Source organism: Equus quagga, chromosome 11 (genome assembly GCF_021613505.1).
Source record: "Equus quagga isolate Etosha38 chromosome 11, UCLA_HA_Equagga_1.0, whole genome shotgun sequence".
Lineage (NCBI taxonomy): Eukaryota > Metazoa > Chordata > Mammalia > Perissodactyla > Equidae > Equus > Equus quagga.
Window position 1 is genome coordinate 95,116,378 of NC_060277.1, and position 22,502 is coordinate 95,138,879.

The 22,502-nt window shown below is 39.7% G+C and overlaps 2 protein-coding genes across 2 annotated transcripts in view; both read right to left on the minus strand.

Annotated features, from left to right (window-relative positions):
* Positions 1–17,638: 17,638 nt before the first annotated feature.
* LOC124247659 (keratin-associated protein 4-8-like) lies at positions 17,639–18,440 on the minus strand. The gene has a single exon (XM_046677172.1). The coding sequence runs from the start codon at positions 18,380–18,382 to the stop codon at positions 17,942–17,944; it is 441 nt and encodes a 146-aa protein (XP_046533128.1). The 5' UTR covers positions 18,383–18,440; the 3' UTR covers positions 17,639–17,941.
* A 3,466-nt stretch (positions 18,441–21,906) lies between these two features.
* The window catches only part of LOC124247664 (keratin-associated protein 4-7-like), a 7,573-nt gene continuing 6,977 nt past the window's right edge, over positions 21,907–22,502 (minus strand). The window contains 1 exon segment of the mRNA XM_046677177.1: positions 21,907–22,502. This exon segment is cut by the window's right edge and continues 10 nt beyond it. Coding sequence (XP_046533133.1) covers positions 22,209–22,502 — 294 coding nt within the window. The 3' untranslated portion in view covers positions 21,907–22,208.

A 22,502-nucleotide genomic window follows, 5' to 3' on the forward strand; every position in this document is an offset into this window, starting at 1 on the left:
TCAGAGCAGACGGAGCCACAACAGGAGCTGACCATGGTGTCAGAGGGTGGAGATTCTGATACTAGTAAGAGAGTAAGCTTAATGAATTTGAAAATCCTTCTGCTGCTTGTCCTCTTTTATACTCTGCTGAGGCTGCTGTGTCCATTTCCTGGACCATTTCCTAGTTTATTTTCCTAAAGCAATATTAGTCATTAAGTTAGATCATTGTGTTTCTCTGGTTAAATATTCTAAGGTCAAGAAAAATAAGATTTCCTTTTCCTGGTGTTTTAAGATTTCTATTTGGTGTTTCTCAGAATTGCCTTTCCTATTTCCTTGTTTGTCAGGACGGCCCGTCATGTGGCCTCAGTCACTGGGATTTACCTGTGATCTGTGTATCCGTCCACAATGTTGTTTGGATGAATTGTTCTTATGATGCCAAGATCTCTTTTGATCTCAAACGAGAAGCAGAATTATAGCAGGCAAATAGAAAAGTGATCATCTCTGTGAGTTATTTATGTGCCACGAGGAAGACAGCCCATCAGTGAGTCATGAATACTCAGTGGACAGTGGACTCTCTGGCTGCTTCCAAGTGTGGGCCAAGCGCTACTTCCTGTGTTCAATTTGAAACCGTTAACAATGACTCATTGTTTTTAAATACTAAAAGGTATGTGGAGCAAGCTTGAAGGGACTCTCACTGGCCCAATATGGGACAACTTGAGCACCAAAATGAACACTGGTAGTAATGGAGTTTGGCCCGTGAAAGAAAATAAGAATCCATGAGTCCATTCTGAGAATAATTAAATAAAGACATAAAAAAGGAAGATTAGAAATTTATCTATGGCAGTAGAATGTCAACTAATAATTGTAGAAAGAAAAATAGAGTTATAAAATCACCATTTACGACCCTCCTAATAAAACTTGATTCAAGTAAATAGCGTCAATGATGCTGTAACTATTGGGTGAAAGTTTGTTGGGGAACAGGGTATTTGCACACTTTCAAAATATTTCCCCATCAATTATTTATTAGTTTCAAAGGGAAACATGCTAACTTTACTGTGGAGAAACTTGGGAACACAGCCTTAACGATGGGACAAACAGACAGGTGTCTCCTTAAGTCAGACACTGAAAGAACACAGCGTTTCTGTAGTATTCCTATCAAAATCCTTCACCTGAATCTAATTGTGAGGAAACCTCAGACAGTCACAGCCTGAGGAATACTCCACATAATGACTGGCCTGTTCTCTTAAAAAATATCCGAATCATCTGATATAAAGACAGATAGAGGAACTGTTATAGATTTAGGGAAATGAAAGAGACACGATATCTAAATGCAACGCATGGGTATGGATAAGAATTTCTATAGGACAGTATCGTTACAGCTGGCAACATTTAAACATGAAATGTATACTAGATAATAGTACCTCATCAGCATTTAATTTAATTAATATCGGTGCTGTGGTCATGCAAGAAAACGTCCTTGCTCTTAGGATATAAGTCTATTATCTCTCTCTCCCCCGCTACTGCCACCTATATCTATCTATTGGAAAGAAAATATGGCAAAATGTTGAATCTAGGTGAAAGCTATATGGTATAAGGGAGTACTTTGTATTTCTCTTGGAACTATTCTGTAAGTTTGATATTTTTTTCAAAAATAAAACGTTAAAAATACACAAGGGGATTGGGATTGAAAAAACTTCCTAGTGTTAATATATTAAGAATGAGTAGTGTGTGTCTTTGGGGGAAATACTGAAGTATATGATAAACTTTACCTTATAGGAGCTTCTACTATAGGGACACTTTTTAAAGTTTCTAACTAATGCTGTAAATCTTTCATCTTTCCTGAATCCCTGACAATTAAGGACTTCTGGCAACATGGCTGATTAAGGCAATATGGACAAGTTTACCTTCTGACACAAGCAAATAGAAATGCTTGAAAAATATTTTTTAAGTATTTCAATTACCTAGCTGAACTTGAAAAAAGAGAAAAAACTCTCATCTTCCAGAAACAAGGCATTATAAGTGGTAATGGAGGCGGCTGTGAACATCTAAACCACAGCAGCATCGAGCTTTCTTTTTTTAATATATATATGAATATATTTTTTCTGCTTTATCTCCCCAAACGCCCCCTGTACACAGTTGTGTATCTTAGTTGCAGGTCCTTCTAGTTGTGGGATGTGGGACGCCGCCTCCACGTGGCCTGACGAGTGGTGCCATGTCCGCGCCCAGGATCCGAACCCTGGGCCGCCGCAGCGGAGCGCGCGAACTTAACCGCTCAGCCGCGGAGCCGGCCCCGCATCAAGCTTTCTAATTTACACTGTATGCATAGTGAAGGAATCTCGAGGAGAGAAACTATTACAAAATAGTGAATGTCCTTGAAGTCATCAGAAGCAGAAGCAAAAATCATAGCACACAGAAATAACTCCCATAATGATACTGGCTCAACACAAGGTTGACATGAGGGAAGCCATATTGTAGAAAAGAAAGCATACTGTAACTTTGAACGGCTTCTGATTAACTAACCCTGACTCACCAGCACCTTTGAATCTGTGCTTTAGTTTACCTAGATAATTAAGGGTCTGTCTCCAGGGGATTTGCAGGCTCTATAGATTTTATGGCCCCTCCCAACTGTGATAAGATGATAACTTTGTTCTTTTGAGTTCTCTAGGAACCTGATGACCCCTAGGCAGAGAGTCTATGATGATAGCCATGATCAGTTACAACTGAAAGATCAGCATATAGGGGCAGCGTTCCTCTGGTCTCTGATGCATATCCAGTTAAACAAAAGACCTTTGGGGATTAAGACCAGGCGTCTGCCCCCACCCTGGAGATCTGATGGAGGCCCCACCCAGGGACAAGCTGCCCCACCAATAGACCAGGCCTGTAGTCTTTGTTCTGTAAGATGATTCTTTCGGACATTAGTTGGCCATCTTCTCTCTTGCCAGCAAGCTGTAATAAAAAACCATTTCTCTCCTACCACCTTTCCTCTTGACTGTTGGCATGTCTTGAAGTGGGGAGAACACCCCCCTCTAAGAAACCACAATAGACTGCATGGGACGTTCACAGGGGAAAATTTTATAAAGTATACAAGAAAATAATCCACCATGAGTGGCACAGTGCCTATAGGAAAACGGAATATTCCCCCAAGAACTGACATAATTGTAGATTCTGAAGGAGACTGAATAAATTGGGGTTAAAAGAGGATCTTGAATCTGTGGCTTGAAGTCTTTTATCAGTTTTGTCAAATTGCCCACCAGACTCTCTCTGTTTATGGCTTCTGCCCTCTTCTCTCTTCTCTCATCCTGGGACTCCAGTTTCCGTGTACTTTTCAGTGTGCTCCACATGTGTCCTATGCTCTTCTCTTTACCTCTTTTTCTCTGCATTTCAATGTGCATATTTTCTGTTTCCAGTTTTCTCTTCCTCTCTTCTGTTCTGTCTAATCTATTAAACCCATTCATTGAATTCTGAATTTCAGTTTTTGAGTTTTTCAGTTCTAGGTTTTTCAGCGGACTTTTGTTTTTTTTGGTTTTTACAGATTCCAGTTCTCTGATGAAATTCACCATTTTTTACCTATTATTTCAAACACATTAATCATAGTTATTCTAAAGTTAGTGTTAACAGCTTTATATGGATCATCTTTGGGTCTATTTATATTGTCTTTTCTTTTTCTTGTTTTTAGTGATTTTTTGCTTCTTTTCTTCTGACATCCCTAGTATTTTTTTTTAATTGAATTCCAGACATTATATATATGACAAATTGTAGAGGCTTTGGTAATTTCTTCTTCCACCAGAAAGGATTTAATATTCTTAGATGAGGGGCCCTCAACTCCTGCCTGCGTTGGTCAGTTCCCAATGTTTACCAACAACTATTTTCTCACTTTTATCCAACTCTCATAGTTACCCTCATTGAGGAGTTTGGTCTGATACCAGCTGCTTTGTCATAGCTGGAAATAGAATTCTGCCCTTTAATTTTTCAAGTAACCACTCTCTTTTGGGCCCTGCCCTCTACTAATTGTCTTCTTACTTCTCTAGCTATTCATTCTAGTCTCTTGTGATTGCTGCTGCTCCTCTTTCAACTGACAAATGTTGGAGTATCCAACAGCTCAGGACACAGACATCTTCTCTTTAGATACTTAACATCCTATGACCCCTAGAATCCATATATAGACCATGGGATTAAGGCCCATTTTAGATTTGTAAGCACCTCTCTCATATATTGTGTTTGGCAACCTCTAAGATGACCCCCAATGATCTCTGCCTCCTGGCACTCATGTCCTTGTGTAATCTCCTCCCCTTGAGTGTGAGCTGAACATCTTGATTCACTTCAAATGAATGGAATATTGTGGTATCGAGGGTGTCACACTTTCAAGATTAGATTATTATAGGAAGATTGTGGCTTCCATATTGGGTTTTCCTTCTGTTTCTCTCACTTTCTCAGATCACTCACTCCAGGGAAAGCCAGCTGCCATGTTGTATGAGCAAGCCATAAGGTGAAGAACTGAGGCCTCTTGCCAACAGCCATGTGAGTAAGCTGGGAAGTGGACTTTCCCCCTTGCATATGAATGCAGCCCTGACCAAAAGCTTGCCTGCAGCTTCATAAGAGACCATGACATGCCACTTCTGGATTTCTAACCTCAGAAAGTGTATGAGATAATAAACTTCTCGTTTTAAGCTGCTAAATTTTGCAATAATTTGTTATACAGCATTAGATAGCTAACATACACACCAACTCAGTATAAGTTTAATTCTTCTGAATTTTCCATGAAAGCAATCATATTATCTGCAAATGATTACAGGGGTTTTTTTCTGCCCAATTCTTCCACTTATATTCTTTTTCTTTAAATGTTTCTTTATTGTGAAAAAAAGCACTGATAGAGGCCCTCAAAAGAAATAGAACAAAACATTTTTTATGCTGGGACCAACTGAAGGTGAAACCAGTTCTCATCTACCATCTCAAATCCATCAGCAGCTCTGTGCCTTGAGGAAAAATGCTCCTACACACGTTAAATTTGTTTCTCCTTATCAATATTATTCATGTCGCAGAATTTGTGGAAGTTAAACACACTCATAGTTTAATACCACTATATTATTTATTAGCCCTATAACTCTTAAAATACACATTTAGTAAAAAGCTTTGTAAATATTTCTCCTATGTTCACCAGCATGAATTCATCAGAAATTTATTTTTACCTTTTTTCCCTAGGATTGAGTTCACAGGAATTAAGGAGTATTCTGAGTCTACCTAAGAACCAAAATAGTTCATTAATTGGCTTCTTATCAGTCCCCACATTCCTCGAAGAATTTATTGAAGTGCTCTAGACCATGCTGTCAAAGACCCATCCCACAAAAGTCATTCAGATAGGGAAATTTGAATATTTTGCATTTTCTGCTATCCCCCAACTTCTCAGCACAACAGAATGCCTGAGAGACCCACACAGCTATGCATCTGAAGGTGGATGGACTACCCCCAAGGAGGTGGTGGAGATGGATGAGCACTCTCTGGCTCCCCAGCAGCCCTATGTGTGTGTGAGACTGTTCTCCTAACTGGAGTGCCCATAGTACCACTGTGGCCCCAGGGGTGGAAGCATGACTTGATGGAACTCTGGGAACAGGTGACAGCAGCCCTGAGCCCCCATATGAACACTTTCCCATCTGATGGGAGAATCCACAGTGCCACCACACTCCCAGGGAGTGGCCCAGCCTCAGACCAGTGGGAAGGCCCCACTTGCAAAGCACAATGGCCATTGCAATCTAGGAAGAGGCAGCGGCAGATCTGTGCACCTGGGCAAAAGACTTCCCAGCTGCTGCAAACACTCATTGTAAGGCTGCTGCCCTAAAGGTGGGACCACATCTTGGTGAGACTGTGGGAGTGGGCAACAGCAGCCCTGAGCCCCCACATGACTACTTTCCCATCCCTTGAGAGAGCCCACAGTGCTGCTGTGGTCCCAAGGAGTGGCCTAGGCTTGGACCCCATGGGGAAGCCCCATCCATCAAGCACAGTGGCCAGAGCCACCTTAAGAGGAGGCAGCAGCAGATCTATGTGACCAGGTGAAAAATTTTCCAGCTGCCACAAACACCCATAGTACCACTGTGGCCCCCAAGGTGGGAGCACACCACAGCAGGACTGCAGGAACAGATGGCAGCAGACCTGAGCCCGCACATCATTGCTTCCCATCTGGTGGGAGAGGCCACAGTGCCACTGCAGTCCCAAGGAGTGGCCCAGGCTCAGACAAGCACAGCTACCAGGGATTGTGGCAGGTTCAGAACACACAGCTCCTGGCCCCACCACCCTCCTCCAGTGGTGGGCAGGTGGATTCTGTGATCAGATACTGCCACTATGTGAAGGCACAAATCCACTCCATCAAATAGTATGAAGAGGTATATTAATACTCCAGACCAGAAAGAAAAAGGAAACACCCAGAAATCAATACTGAAGGCACAGAAGTTTAGAGTCTAAATGACAAAGAATTCAAAATAGCTATCATAAAAACCTCAACTAGTTACAAGAATGCTCAGAAAGACAAGACAATGAAATTAGGAATAAAATTAATCAACAGAGGGAATTCTTCACAAAAGAGATTGAAACTATACAGAAAAACCAATCAGAAATATTGGAGATGAAAAAAACCATGAACAACATAAAGAAAAAACTGTCCTTAAATAACACAGCTGATATTATGGAGGAAACTATTAGCAATTTAGAGCACAGAAATATAGAAATGCTCCAGATGGAGGAGGGGAAAGAGAGCTAAGACTAAAAAGAAACAAAGAAATTCTGCAAGAAATAGCCAACTCAATTAGGAAATCCAATGTAAGAACTACAGATATTCCAGAGGGGGAAGAGAGGGAGAAAGGAGTAGAGAGCTTGTTCAAAGAAATAATAGCTGAGAATTTCCAACACCTGGGAAAGGAGCTGGAATTATAAGTAAAAGGAGCTAATAGAACTCCTAATTACATTAATGTGAAAAAAACCTTCTCCAAGGCATATATTAGTAAAACTGGCAAAAGTTCATGACAAAGAAAAAATATTAAGGTTAGCAAGGCAGAAGAAAATAACCTACAAAGAAACTCCTATCAGGCTTTTGGCAGATTTCTCAGCCGAAACCTTAGAGGCTAGGACAGAGTGGAATGACATATTCAAAATTATGAAAGACGGAAAGATTCAGCCAAGAATACCCTATCCAATGAAAATACCCTTCAGATGTGATGGAGAAATAAAAAATTTCCCAGATAAACAAAAACTGAGGGAGTTCATTGCCATAAGACACCCCCAGAAGAAATGATCAAGAAGGCCCTCTTATCCAAAAAAAAAAAAAAAAAAAAGTGTGTACAAAGCCTTGAGCAAGGAGATAAACAGAAAGACAAAACCAGAAAATTGCAGCTCTCTATCAGAACAGGTTAGCAAAACCTTAATTATAACATTAAAGATAAGGGAAAAGAAAACATCAAAAATAACTATAATCACATCATTTTAACCACAAACTCACAACACAAAACAGAATAAGTTATGACAACAATAACTCAGATGGGGAAGAGGAAAGGTATGGAAACTGCTTAGATTAAGGAAATAAGAGGCTATCAGAAAATGGACTGTCTCATCTACGAGATCTTTTATACAAACCTCATAATAAACACTAAATGAAAAATCAGAGCAGAGACAGAAATGATAAATAAAGCAAAAACTGAGAAAGCCATTATAGCGAACCACCACGCTGAATTGGCAGTCTGAAACATGGGATGATAAACAAGAGAAATACAGAACAAGTGGAAAACAAGTGATGAAATGGAAGTATTAACCCCTCATATATCAATAATCATTCTAAATGTAAGTGGATTGAATTCTCCAATCAAAAGACACAGAGTGGCTGGATGGATTAAAGAACAAGACCCAACAATATGCTGCCTCCAGGAAACACAACTCAGTTCTAAAGAAAAACACAGGCTCAGAGTGAAGGGATAGAAGACAATACTCCAAGCTAAGGGAAAACAAAAGAAAGTAGGCATTGTCATGTTTATATCAGACAAAGTAGACTTCAAGATAAAAAAGACAATGAGAGACAAAGAGGGGCAGTGTGTAATGAAAAAAAGGACACTCCACCAAGAGGACATGACACTTATAAACATATATGCACCTAACACAGGAGCACCAAAGTACATAAAGCAACTGTTAACAGACCTAAAAAGAGATATTAACAGCAAAACAATAATAGTATGGGTCCTTAACACCCACTTACATCAATGGATAGATCATCCAGACAGAAATTCAACAAGGAAATAGTGGAATTAAACAAAAAACCAGAACAGATAGATATATATAGAACACTCCATCCAAAACCAGCAGAATGAACATTCTTCTCAAGTGCACATGAAACATTCTCAAAGATAGACCATATCTTGGGAAACAAGGCAAACCTCAATGAATTTAAGAAGATTGAAATCATGTCAGGCATCTTTTCTGAACTTAATGCTATGAGACTAGAAATCAACTACAAGAAAAAAGCTGGGGAAGTGACAAATATGTGGAGACTAAACAACATGCTACTGAACAACAAATGGATCATTGAAGAAATAAAAGGAGAAATCAAAAAATTTTTGGAGACAATCGAAAATGAAAATACACCATACCAACTCATATGGGACGCAGCAAAAGCAATCCAAAGAGGGAAACTCATAGCAATACAGGCCCACCTTAACAAACAAGAAAAATCTCAAATAAGCAATCTTCAACTGCACCAAACAGAGTTAGAAAAAGAAGAACAAACAAAGCCCAAAGTCAGCAGAAGGAGGGAAATGAAAATCAGAGCAGGAATAAATGAAATTGAAACAGAAAAAAATAGTAGAAAAGATCATTTAAACTAAGAGCTGGTTCTTTGAGAAGATAAAATTGACAAACCCTTAGGCAGACTCACAGAGAAAAAAAGAGAGAAGACTCAAATAAATAAAATTAGAAATTAAAGAGGAGAAATTACAACAGATACCACAGAAATACAAAGGATTATAAGAGAATGCTATGAAAAACTGTATACTAACAAATTGGAAAATCTAGAAGAAATGTATAAATTCTTAGGCTCATACAACCTCCCAAAACTGAATCAAAAAGAAGTAGAGGATCTGAACAGACCAATCACAAGTAAAGAGATTGAAACAGTAATCAAAAACCTCCCCCAAAATAAAAGTCCAGGATCACATGGCTTCTCTAGAGAATTCTACCAAACGTTCAAAAAAATTTAATAACTATCCTTCTCAAACTATTCCAAAAAGTTGAAGAAGACAGAACACTTCCTAACACATTTAACAAGACCAACATCACCCTGATTCCAAAGCCCAACAAAGGCAATACCAACAAGGAAAATTACAGGTCAATATCGCTGATGAAGTCAGATGTAAAAATCCTCAACAAAATATTGGCAAACCGAATACAGCAGTACATTAAAAGGATCATACATCATGATCAAGTGGGACTTATACCAGCGACACAGGGATGGTTCAACATCCACAAATCAATCAATATGATATACCACATTAACAAAATGAAGAGTAAAAACCACATGATCATCTCAATAGACAGAGAGAAAGCATTTGATAAGATCCAACATCAATTTCTGATAAAAACTCTCAATAATATGGGTACAGAAGGGAACTACCTCAACGTAATAAAGGCCATATATATTAAACTCCCAGCCAACATCATACTCAATAGGGAAAAACTGAAAGCCATCCCTCTGAGAACAGGAACAAGACAAGTGTGCCCACTCTTGCCTCTCTTCTTCAACATAGTACTGGAGGTTTTGGCCAGAGTAATTAGTCAAGAAAAAGAAATAAAAGGTATCCAAATAGGCAATAAAGAAGTGAAACTCTTGCTTTTTGCAGATGAGGTGATTTTATATATAAAAAATCCCTAAAGAATCCACTGGAAAACTATTAGAAATAATCAACAACTACAGCAATGTTGCAGGGTACAAAATCAGCTTACAAAAATTGGTTGCATTTCTATACTCTAATAATGAAGTAACAGAAAGGGTACTCAAGAATACAATCCCATTTACAATCGCAACAGAAAGAACAAAATATGTAGGAATAAATTTAACCAAGGAGGTGAAAGACCTATACAATGAAAACTTAAGGCATTATTGAAAGAAATCGATGATGACATAAAGAAATGGAAAGATATTCCATGCACATGCATTGGAAGAATAAACATAGTTAAAATGTGCATACTACTTAAAGCAATCTATGGATTAAATACAATCCCAATCAGAATCCCAATGACATTTTTCATGGAAATAGAACAAAGGATCTTAAAATTCATATGGAACAGTAAAAGACCCTGAATAGCTAAAGCAATCCTGAGGAAAAAAAACAAAGCTGGAGGCATCACAATCTCTGACCTCAAAATATACTACAAAGCTATAGTAATCAAAACAGCATGGTACAGGTACAAAAACGGACACACAGATCAATGGGACAGAATTGAAAGCCCAGAAATAAAATCACACATCTATGGACAGCTAATCTTCGACAAAGGAGCTAAGAACATACAATGGAGAAAGGAAAGTCTCTTCAATAAATGGTGTTGGGAAAACTGAACAGCCACATGCAAAAGAATGAAAGTAGACCATTACCTTTCACCCTACGCAAAAATTAACTCTAAATGGATTAAGTAATTGAAGATAAGACGTGAAACCATAAAACTCCTAGAAGAAAATATAGATAGTACACTCTCAAAGAGTACTGGTCTTAAAAGGACCTTTTTGGATACCATGTCTACTCTGGCAAGGGAGACAAAAGAAAACATAAACAAATGGGACTTCGTCAGACTAAAGAGCTTCTGCAAGGCAAAGGAAATCAGGAACAAAATGAAAAGACAACCCACCAATTGGGAGAAAATATTTGCAAATCATATATCCCATGAGGAGTTAATCTCCAAGAAATACAGAACTCATACAACTCAATAACAAAAAAACCAAGCAACCTGATCAGAAAATGGGCAGAGGATATAAACAGACATTTTTCCAAGGAAGATATACAGATGGCGAATGAAAAGATGTACAACACCACCAGTCATTAGGGAAATGCAAATCAAAACGACAATGAGATATCACCTTACACCTATCAGAATGGCTATAATCACCAAGACAGAAACCAACAAATGTTGGAGAGGATGTGGAGAAAAGGGAAACCTCATACACTGCTGGTGGGAATGCAAACTGGTAAAGCCACTATAGAAAACAGTATCGAGATTGCTCAGAAAATTGAAAATAGAAATACCATATGACCCAGCTATCCCCCTACTGTGTATTTATCCAAAGAACTTGAAATCAACTATTCAAAAAGACTTATGTATCCCTATGTTCATTGCAGCATTATTCTCAACATTCAATATTCACTATTCACAATAACCAAGAAATAGAGGCCACCCAAGTGCCCGTCAACTGATGAATGGATAAAAAAGGTGGGGTATATATATACAAAGGAGTACTACTCAGCCATAAAAAAGACAAAATCATCCCATTTCCAACAACATGGATAGACCTTGAGGGTATTATGTTAAGTGAAAGACAAGAGACAGAGAAAGACAAACACCATGTGATTTCACTCATATGTGGAAGATAAACAAATACATGGACAAGGGGCTGGCCCAGTGGCATAGTGGTTAAGTTTGGTGTACTCCACTTTGGTGGCCTGGGTTCACAGGTTTGGATCCCTGGCGTGGACCTACACCACTCATCAAGCCATGCTGTGGAGGTGTCCCACATACAAAATAGAGGAAGACGAGCACAGATGTTAGCTCAGGGCCACTCTTCCTCAAGCAAAAAAAGGAAGATTGGCAACAGGTGTTAGCTCAGGGCCCATCTTCCTCCCCATCTCCCCCTGAAAAATACATAGACAAAAAGAACAGATTAGTGGTTACCAGAGGAGAAGGGGGCTGAGGGGTGGGCATAAGGGATAAAAGGGCACGTATATATTGTGACTGACAAATAATAATGTACAACTGAAATTTCACAATGTTATAAACTATTATGACATCAATAAAATAAGAAGTAGTGAGAGAGAAGTTGAGATTGCTAGAACGAGGAGAGATTGTGTGTGCCCCTGAATTCCAGACGAAATGGTGGAGCTCTTTTAAAAGCTTTAAGGCAGGGATGAAATATAATATATATGCCATACAAAATTTATTTTAATTTTTCATCTGCCTTTAGAAATGCTGAAATACACTTAGATTTCTGGGAGAAACATTGTTAAAAGGTTGAAATGGGGCCCAGTGAGAAGCGCGCTGGATGGTAATGAGCATAACAGAGTTATTCCAGAGAAGGAATCAGCAGAGACTTGGACCAGATTGAAAACAGGTATAAGGAAGGTTTTTTATAAAAGTTATAAAACATCTCAATCTAACTGTCTTTTATGTATTTTATAACTTTCTATGTATATCATTTATGCCCTCTACCTCCCAAAAGCCAATAATTTAAAATGTTAAAGGATAAAATAGTCAGAAAGGATTTATGAACTAAAAAAGAAGGACCGAAGCCATTTAGAGATAAGGAAAAGGTATTTGCATCAAAAGACAAGAATGGGATATTTGGCACAATTATGCGCTAAATATACCCATTGTCCTCAGGAGCCTAAGCAAATGAAAACACAATGGATGATGGAATTCCTGTTCTTCTTTCCTTCCTTCTCCAGGGCCTGAGTGCTGTATCCCCAACACTTTACTGGATGCTGGAAGAAAACACAACAATCAGCATGTTAGACAATTGTCCTAGTGCTTTACACACATTAGCTCATTTACTAGTCCCAACAACCAGTGCAGTAAGTTTCATTATAATCCCCATTTACAGATGAGGAAACTGAGGCATAGGGAAGATTAAAACCAGTAAGTAAGAAAGCTGTGATTTGATCCCAGCCAGCCCAGCACCGAGTCCACGTTTTTAACCACTACACACACTACCTCTGAAAAAACAGTGAAGCCGATTGTCTTTACCCTCACATTGCTCCAGGTTATCAAAGCAGAGTGCGTTATTAACATATAAATACGGTGCGTGAAACTTATACGGAGTCCTTCAAAATCCTGTTGTCAGCAAATGTCTATGGATATGGACTCTGGGAAACTTCAGTCAAATTCCCTTTCACAAGCCTAAGGATCTCTTGACATTCACTATTCATATATTTTCCTAGCTCTTTTGAGAATTAGCTATGACACTTGTATATTTTTCTTAAACAATTCAGACTGAAATCTGTGGTCCCTTCCAGACGGTAAGTGATCTACATTGCAGTGAAGGAGAAGAACATATAATACTTAAACAATTCCCTTGGAATTTACCTCTGTGCCCCAAACGTGTTTGCTCACCATTTAATTTTTCTCTTGGAAAATAAGGAACGTACATACTCAATAAATCTGCCTCAAATGAGGTAATTAAATTACGATTTGATGCCACTGTAGCCCACCAATTTTCCCAAGGGGCTAGAAACCTTTCCCCCATCCCAATCTCCCCACTGTTTGGATCAGCCCTCTGGTCATGCCCGCTGAGCTGGGCTGTGGGTTGCTGCCAATCCCTTTGTGTCCAGCCCTGGATCCATATGGGCTTCAGCAAGACTGCCATCACTACAATAAGAAAAGAAAAGAATCCTGTTTGCAAGGAGCGCAGGAAAAGTTTGAATGGTACTCAGCATTGTTCTGGATAGGGAAGAAGTGGAGAGTAAAAATGAAACAAAATAAATAGTCTCTGGAGAAAGGTCTTTATATTTTGCATCTTTTATATTTTAAATTTTAACTTAAACATTTTGAATATTATACATATTCACATGTTTGAAAATCGAAAGACAAAGTGAAAGTTCTCCTCCCACCTTTCTTCACAGCCACCCAGGTCCCCTCCTTGAAGGCAGCCAGAGTTTCCAGTTTTCTGTGAATCCATCTGGAGATATTTAACACATAAGAAACAAACAGGAAGATTTGTCTGCTTCTTTTATTCATACAAATGGTGATACACCAGTCATGCTCTTCCAGCTTTGCTGTTTTCACTTGAAGCATTCAGAGAGCATATATACAGCTTTGCCATTCTTTTCCCTTTATGGTTGCATAATATTCCATTTATGAAGGTACCATAATTTACTTAACCAATCTCCCACTGCTGGACATTTAGTTTGTTTCCAGTCTTTTGACATTACATGCAATGCTGCAATGAATAAGCCTGTTTATACACAATTTCACACGTGTGAACATTTTCTGTAGGATAAATTCCTACAGAAATAGAATTGCTAAATCAAAGAGTATACACTTATTTATAATATTTGTTAGATAATGCTGATTTCACCTTCCATAGAGATTGTACCAATTTACACTTCTACTAGCAATGTGTGAATGCTTGTTTTTCCCCATTTTTATTGACACAAGGATACACACGTTACACAGATACATAGATACATCTATAGACATATATTTACATATATAGACATCTATCTATCTGTTTGGTCAATATGATAGGGAGGGGAAAAGTTTCTCCATGTGATTTTAATTTGCATTTCTCTTATTGTGAGATTGAACAGCTCTTCAGATGTTTAAGAGCTATTGGGATTTCTTTTTCTGTAAAGAAAATTTTCTATATTATCCCTACTTTCTATTTTTACGTTTTTCTACTGGGTTTAATCTTTACCCATTTATTTTTGCAAGAGCTCTTCATATATTATAAAAATTAGCCTTTTTATATAATGTGAATTTCAAATTTTTTTCCTAGTTTATCTTTCTTCTTTGACTTTGCTCATGCAGTTTTTGCCACATAGGTGTGTACTTTTGATGCCATCAAATTTATTAATCTTTTCTTTTACGGTTTCTGAAGTCGGTGTTATACTTTGAAAGGTCTTTCCAATTGTAAATTTGCATGAATATTGTCCCACAGTTTCTTCTGTTATGTTCAAAGTTTCATGTTTTATATTTTCAAATATTTGATCCATTATGAATTTATACAGATATAAGATATGTGGTTTAAATGTTTTAAAATCTGATATGAACAGAGCCCAATGTCATTTATTAAACAATACATTTTTCTTCCACTGATTTAAAATGCCCCCTTTTCGTGTACTAAATTCCTTTATGTATTTGGGTCTATTTCTGGACTTACTTTTTAATTCACTAGTGAGTTTCCGTGCACTGGTACTGCAATCATCAATGTATGATATTGATTGGCTCTTAATGGTTACAAGTCCCAGACCACCTCACTAGATGATGGCAATAGGCTAGTGAACTCAAATATCTGTGTGGCAAAGCAGTAAATGTATCCTGGGTTTCCTGCCATGAGAAAGTAAATTGCGCCCGGCTGGAATCTGGAGCTGGCATTGTGAAGAATGCATTAGCCCAGTCTGTGATGGCATCCCAGTCTTGCTATGCTGGTTGCATTTCTTATAAAGGTCTTATGTATTAGTCACAGCTGAAGCAATCAGAGGCTTGATCTTGTTTCATCACTGAGAGTCCACTGTTAACCTCTGGGAACTGTCGTCTCATATCCTGACCAGACAGGATTGTTAAAAGGGAGTTTGCGGGAATTAAATTTCCTACTTCAGCTATGTCCTTAATCAGAATAGTCCTGTCTTGTTGCTTTCATGGAACTCAGTATTGCTTAGTGTTTGCTACCTAGGAGGGCTTGAGCAGTTCCAAAGGTACATATTTAGCATGGCCAAATAAAACCGAGTGAAAGGCATATTTAGTTAACGCTCTATTCACTTAAAGTTCATCCCAACTATGTATTCAGGTAAAGTTGATGGGACCACAGAATAGTCACTCTGGTCACACTTTCCCATTCCTAACTTCATCTCTACCATGGTTTTCTCTATCATGATATCTCTTGGATCACTTTTGGACCTTTTAGAGCACAGTAACTCTCCTGATGACTGTTAGTCTCAGGATGGCCATTGAGTGCCTACATGTAGGAATCCTGGGAAATTGCACGTGCCACCCTTTGGCTACTTCACCCAAGCCATTGCCTAGGCCTCAGGCTGAGGGGTAACTGTTCCTCACCTGGGTACTGAGCCATCCCTGGTTGCTTTCCCTAAACTCTATCTATATGTTTTTAAATAGTCCTTTTTTTTTTTTTAACCCAGATTCGGTGTACCATCTCGTTCCTGCCATGACCCAGTTCTTGTCATAAAAACAAGAAATTATAAGCCTTATATACTTTAATATTGAAAAAGACTGTGTGGAACCTACATACTTTGATTTAGCTCTAGCTAATAAAGCGTGATGTTAAAACCAGAGCCTGCGTCCTGTAATTAAGTTATCAAAGAAGAACATATGGGAGCATAAAAGGTTTGTTAGTTCGTGAAAAGACAGGGCTGTACTCTGTAGAGCATTTCAGAGTAAGACGAGAGGGGGGAAGCTGAAAATGTAAGTGAGACATTTCTATAATGCAGTAACAATGTAACGCCCAACGTGTGTTGGGGGGACGCCCACTTTATGTGCTTCTATCCAGTTTCTCTCTTGACAACTTAAGACTTTTTTTAAATTTTAGAAATAATAATCAATTCTTAGTTACACTTGTTAATTACTTGGAAACATAGCACAGCTAATATATAAAACTCTGACGTATGCAAATTTTGAATTTAAAATGTTTTCAATGTACTTCAGATTATGAACCAAAACTTATAGACGCTTACATTTGTATAAACATGGTATTATTGTATATATTGTGACATATTTTAACAGCTAAGGAGGATCATTCTTACCTGAGTTTTGGTGACGAGAGAACTGAGTCTCAAAGAAATGCCCTTCCCATGTTCTCTTAAGTAAGACCAAGAAAGGGGATGAAAGTCTAAAATGGGAGAGTGAAACATCAGGAAGATGGAGAAACCTCAATAACGTGAGATGCAAAAATTATGAAGGAGTCCCAGTCTGGAAATCTAAAATTTCAGCATCATTAATAAAAGTTTGAAAAATTTTATAGAAAAGTTCCCATGGACTTAATAAATTTCCAGAAATCTGAATTTAGAAGGTATACTTAGTGTCTTGAAAGAGAGTTTTATGTTTAGAGAGGAAGGAAGGAAGGAAGGAAAGAAAGCAGGGAGAGAGAGAATGAATAAGGAAGGGAGAGAGGGAGGGAAAAGGTCCCTGAGCTGGGTGGAACACTCAAAATTTACACAACTAAGGAGGGCATATACTGGCAATAGAAATATTGTCAGTGAAATTTAGACGACTTTATGATGTTCAACTCACTGGAGTTTATGAGACATTGAGACATATACTACAACTAATTTTGAGTTATAGAGAAGAGTGAAACAATTATACACACTTTCTTTGTTGTTCTGTCAAAGAGAACACTGTGCAAAGGTAGTGTTCTAGCCCAGGGTAGTGTTTCAATAACAATAGCAATAAAATGATATTTATTGAGAGCTTACATCATGCGCCCCAGCCTGAGCTAAGTGCATTACATGGACTGTCTTTGAACTTTTGAAGGACGTAACACATTACCCTCATTTCACAGAGAAGAAAACTGAGGCTTGAAGAGGTTAAGTAGCTTTGCCCATGTCATGCAACGAATGCCCAGTGGAGTCTCGATTCTGAGATAAGTAACTGCTCTTGAACACGCTTCCCTGCATTTGAAGCAAGACGGTCCTCAGTGTGAAGAGATAGGTAAAGACACACACACACGTCAAATCTTTAACAAATCAGGAGATTTCAATATCAGGGGAAATGGCTGTTTATTAACAACATATGGAAATAATGTCACATGAGATCATCACAATCACTATATAATTAGGATGACCACAGTGCTTGTCTGAAAATAGACGCATTTGGGCCTGGGTTAAAATCATCTGATGAATGTGCTTTCATCTGTCATTTCCTAGAACTGAATACCAACTCTGAATGTCAAATCAGAAGAGTTGGCAGCTAAGAGTCCATTCCCCAGTCACTGGCTGGCTCCAGCAGATTTTATATGACTTGTGAGGACATCCATAGTGTGACAAAGATTACAGGCAGAGATTCAGCAGCAGGAAGAGGCACAGCACACAGGGCGGGGGCAGGTGGAGATGACACAGGTGGGCCGATAGCAAGTGGTGTGGCAGGAGACCCAGCCACAGACTGGGCGCAGACAGCAGGAGGGGCGGCAGCAACTAGGAATGCAGCAGGTGGGCTGGCAGCACTCAGACTGGCAGCACTGGGGCCTGCAGCAGATGGAGATGGAGCAGCTGGGGCGACAGCAGCTAGAGATGCAGCAACTGGGCCTGCAGCAGCTGGAACCACAGCAGGAGGGGCGGCAACAACTAGAAATGCAGCAGCTGGGGTGGCAGCAGGTGGGCTGGCAGCACACAGACTGGCAGCACTGGGGCCTGCAGCAGCTGGACACACTGCAGCTGGGGCGGCAGCAGGTCTCCTGGCCACAGCCCTGGTCAGAGCAGACGGAGCCACAACAGGAGCTGACCATGGCGTCAGAGGGTGGAGGTTCTGGGTGGGTTTCCAGGAGAGTGAGGTTCTTGAGTTTGAAAGTCTTCTTGTGCCACTGCCTCTTATATTCTGCCTGAACAGGGGGAGTTGTCAACGCGTTTTGTTTGTTTTTGTTTACTTAACATTTAAGTAATTATCAGATTACATAATAATGTTTGTCTATTTAATGGTTTAAACTGGGAAACAAAATTTTCTTTTCTACGTGTGATAAATTCTATCTGATCTGCTTTTCCTCCTGATTCGCACCCCCCGGCATATTTTAGACCACACTCTCCTCACGCTCCTCCAAAGCAGGCTGCCATGTGATATTTGGCATTTGGAATTGAATTTCTTACTCTTCCCTCCAGTATCCCCTACCAGGATGGGACTTAGGTGGTCGTATTACTGGTTGTGCTTTTCTTCCAATGACCAATGGGGAAGAAGTCTCATCAACATAATGTGGCATCTAGCATGGGACGAGAGGAAAAGGCCCTATTTTTGGGGTCATTTTTGAACAATGAGGAAGGGCACAGCTCTGCGTGTATGTGACATTGGTGACCTCTACACCACTGGAATGGATTTCCTCGGATGTTTCAAACTTTGGGTCATGTTCCATATTGTAAAACCCCAGCAGGCAATTTGTGTATATGGTTCCTGTTACTATAACACATAGTTTATTAAATTGTTGGTTCCTGTCTTATATGTCATATATGTTGTATCTCTCCAGCCGGTCTCTTAGCTTCTGGAAGACACAGCCTCGTTTTTATTCCTTATCTCATTCTTAATTAAAAATATTTCCTCAAAGGAGAAAAAAAAAATGTGGAATAATCAGAATGTGCCACTTTTCCGAACTTACCTTGAGAGCTAAGAAATCTACAGAACAAGTTTTTTTGGATAAATTTGACATGTGAATGGATTTTAGTAAATTCAACATTAATTACTATTTCTACATATTCTCCAGGTACGATAGTCCAACTTGAGCATGCGTCAGAATCATCTGGAGGGCAGATTAAAAATGGTTGGAAATACTCCCAGAGTCTCTGATCGCAAATTGGAGCTTGAGATTCTGCATTTCTAACTGGTACCCAAATGATGCTGATGCAGAAGGTCCAAGGACCACATTTGGAGACCTACTGCTTTATTCTGTTCGATCAAGCTTTGAGGAAGTGCCTGTATCAAGTTCCTGCCTTGTTTATAAAGCAGATTTGTTGAGTGGGTAATCTGAAGGACACACATTGCCGGTCACTGCAGTTACAAATGTGGTGTAGTCTCCTCATGGGGAATTTACAGTTCAGTGGGAAGACCACACACACACAACTGTAATACAATGTGGTAAAGCAACATCGAAAGAGCTCATAGCAGTGTGATTTAACTAAAAGCATTGTGCTTAAGGCAAGTTAGCCAACATGCCAATTTGGTAAAGACATAGATTTATTCATAAATAAATATTTCTAGTCACTATTTTTAATTTACTTTTTATAATTTACTTTATGTTTTAAGTAAAATTTACATACATTGAAATGCACAAATTCTAAGTGTACTATTTGATGGGTTTTAATAAATGAATACATCCATGTAACCCTCACACCTATCAAGATAGAGAACATTTCCACATACCAGAATTTCCCACGTGTCACCCCAGTAAACTCCCCCCTGCCACAGAGGCAACCACTGCTTTAACACTTTTTTTGACCATAGATTCATTTTTTTTTTTTTAAAGATTTTATTTTTTCCCTTTTCTCCCCAAAGCCCCCCGGTACATAGTTGTGTATTCTTCGTTGTGGGTTCTTCTAGTTGTGGCATGTGGGACGCTGCCTCAGCGTGGTCTGATGAGCAGTGCCATGTCCGCGCCCAGGATTCGAACTAACGAAACACTGGGCCGCCTGCAGCGGAGCGCGCGAACTTAACCACTCGGCCACGGGGCCAGCCCCGACCATAGATTCATTTTGATCTAGGACTTCAAACAAAGGAAAATAGTGTAATTTCTTTTCTGTCAGGCACCTTTAGCTTGGCACGCATCTGTGGGAATTGCTAACGTTGATGTGTGCATCACTAGCTCATTCAGAGCTGCACTAATGAAATACCAAAGCTTGATTTCAACTATTACCAATCAATTTCAAGGTAGGGTGACCAGCTGTCCCAGTTTGCACAGAACTGAGGACTTTCAGTGTTAAAGTTAGGAAAGTCCCAGGTGAACACCCTCTGGTGACAGCCTTACATGTCTTAATTAGGCTCATTTAAAGACCAAGCCCCTTGAAATATTTTTATCACAATAGCTTCCTTAGCAAACACTTGACTTACATGTTTTTATTTCATAGGCCTGCTTTTGCAGAGCTAGAGAACATGAGACACTTAAACAATTACATTGTGAGGCAACATGGTGTCCCGAGAGGAGAGATTTTCACTTGATTTGCCATATGTGAGATGCTGAGGAAAAAATAAAAACATTAAAGGAAAGAGTTTTTGATTACTAGGGGAAAGTTTTCTATATAAATTCAGGGAGATTAGGAAAACTCCTTTGCAACAGCTACAAAAGCAGCGTACATTCCTGCTATAGAAACGGGTGTAGAGACTCAGCCCCTAGAGCAGTGGTTCTCAAAGTTGGCTGTGTATTCGAATCAAACTGATGCCTGACTCCTGCCCAGAAAAATTCCGATTTAGTTGGCTTGGAGTATGACCTGGGTGTCAGAATTTTTTAAAGCTCCTCAGGTAACCTGAAGGCACAGGCAAGTTTGAGACCCATCTCCTAAAATGTCGATATTACATCAAATTGTATGATATTAAATTGGGAACAGAAGTAGCTAAAATAGTAAAATATAATTGGTAACATCTAAATAATAGAGGAAATGGTCTTGAATTTGAAACACCTAACTTCGAGTAATTTCAGATTGAAACATGATAATTCTCTTTACTCTTTTAGATCACTCTAATACCAAAACTACAGTCCTCCCTGGATGAGAACGATGAGAATGGAACAATGGGGTGTGAACCACAATGGAAAATTACTATAGACAGAGTGGTAAATTTTTTTTTAAAGCGAAAATCAAAACGAGGAGAGACATCACTCTGTACTCCTTGCTAAAATTCTTACCCATCGACCCAGGGATAGAAGGGATAGGAGCCAACACAGAATGATGTCAAGAGCAGATTACTCTTATAGGCAGCTGGGTTCAATCTCACTGAGGACCTCTGGAGACTGGTACAACCTGCCCCCACTCGAGGGCAAGAAGCTGGCATATTTTTCCATCAACTCTCATCCACTGACGGCGCGCTGCTCCTAGAGACTTCAACTCCCCTACTGGTGACCTGCCCAGAGCTTGCTCCTTCAGCCAGAGAAAGTGCTCAGGCAGAGTTCCAGGTGCTTGCTCTAAGAAACCTCTTCCTATATTAGAATGCGGAGAGCTGAGGGGCTAGGGGTGGAAAATGGAAATCACTTGCTATAGTCTACGCCTTCTGCAGAGAATGACAGAACAAGTGACAACTAAGGATGACGACTGAGGAAGGAAAATTAATGAGACACAATGCTCTTGTATGCCTGGAAATGTAAGATTTATTTAGGATCTGGGAACATATCCATATGAGAAAATCTGGCAGGGAACAAATATATCAATTGGGATGGTTTGTTGGTTGACAGATTTGAGAGAAAATGTAAACTTTGTGTTCATTTGGGAGAGAAATAGTAACATGGCGGAGGGGGGCCAGTCTATTTGGAAGCCAGATTCAGTCTAAGAATCGGTTGGAAGTGAAGTTTTACAATTGGCCTCGCATGATTCAGCTCACAGTTGGACCACAGCAAGAAGTGTGATTGATGGTACAGGACAGGGCAGTCAGCAGCAAGAACCACTAGAGCAGATGGGGCGGCAGCAGATGGTCGGGCAACAGCTGGGGCGACAGCAGCTAGAAATGCAGCATGTGGGCCTGCAGCAGCTGGAACCACAGCAGGAGGGGCGGCGGCAGCTGGAGATACAGCAGGAGGGGCGGCAGCAGGTGGTCCTGCAGCAGGTGGTCTGGCAGCAGCTAGAGATGCAGCATGAGGGGCGGCAGCAGCTGGGGCGGCAGCAGATGGGCTGGCAACACACAGACTGGCAGCCCTGGGGCCTGCAGCAGCTGGGGCGGCAGCA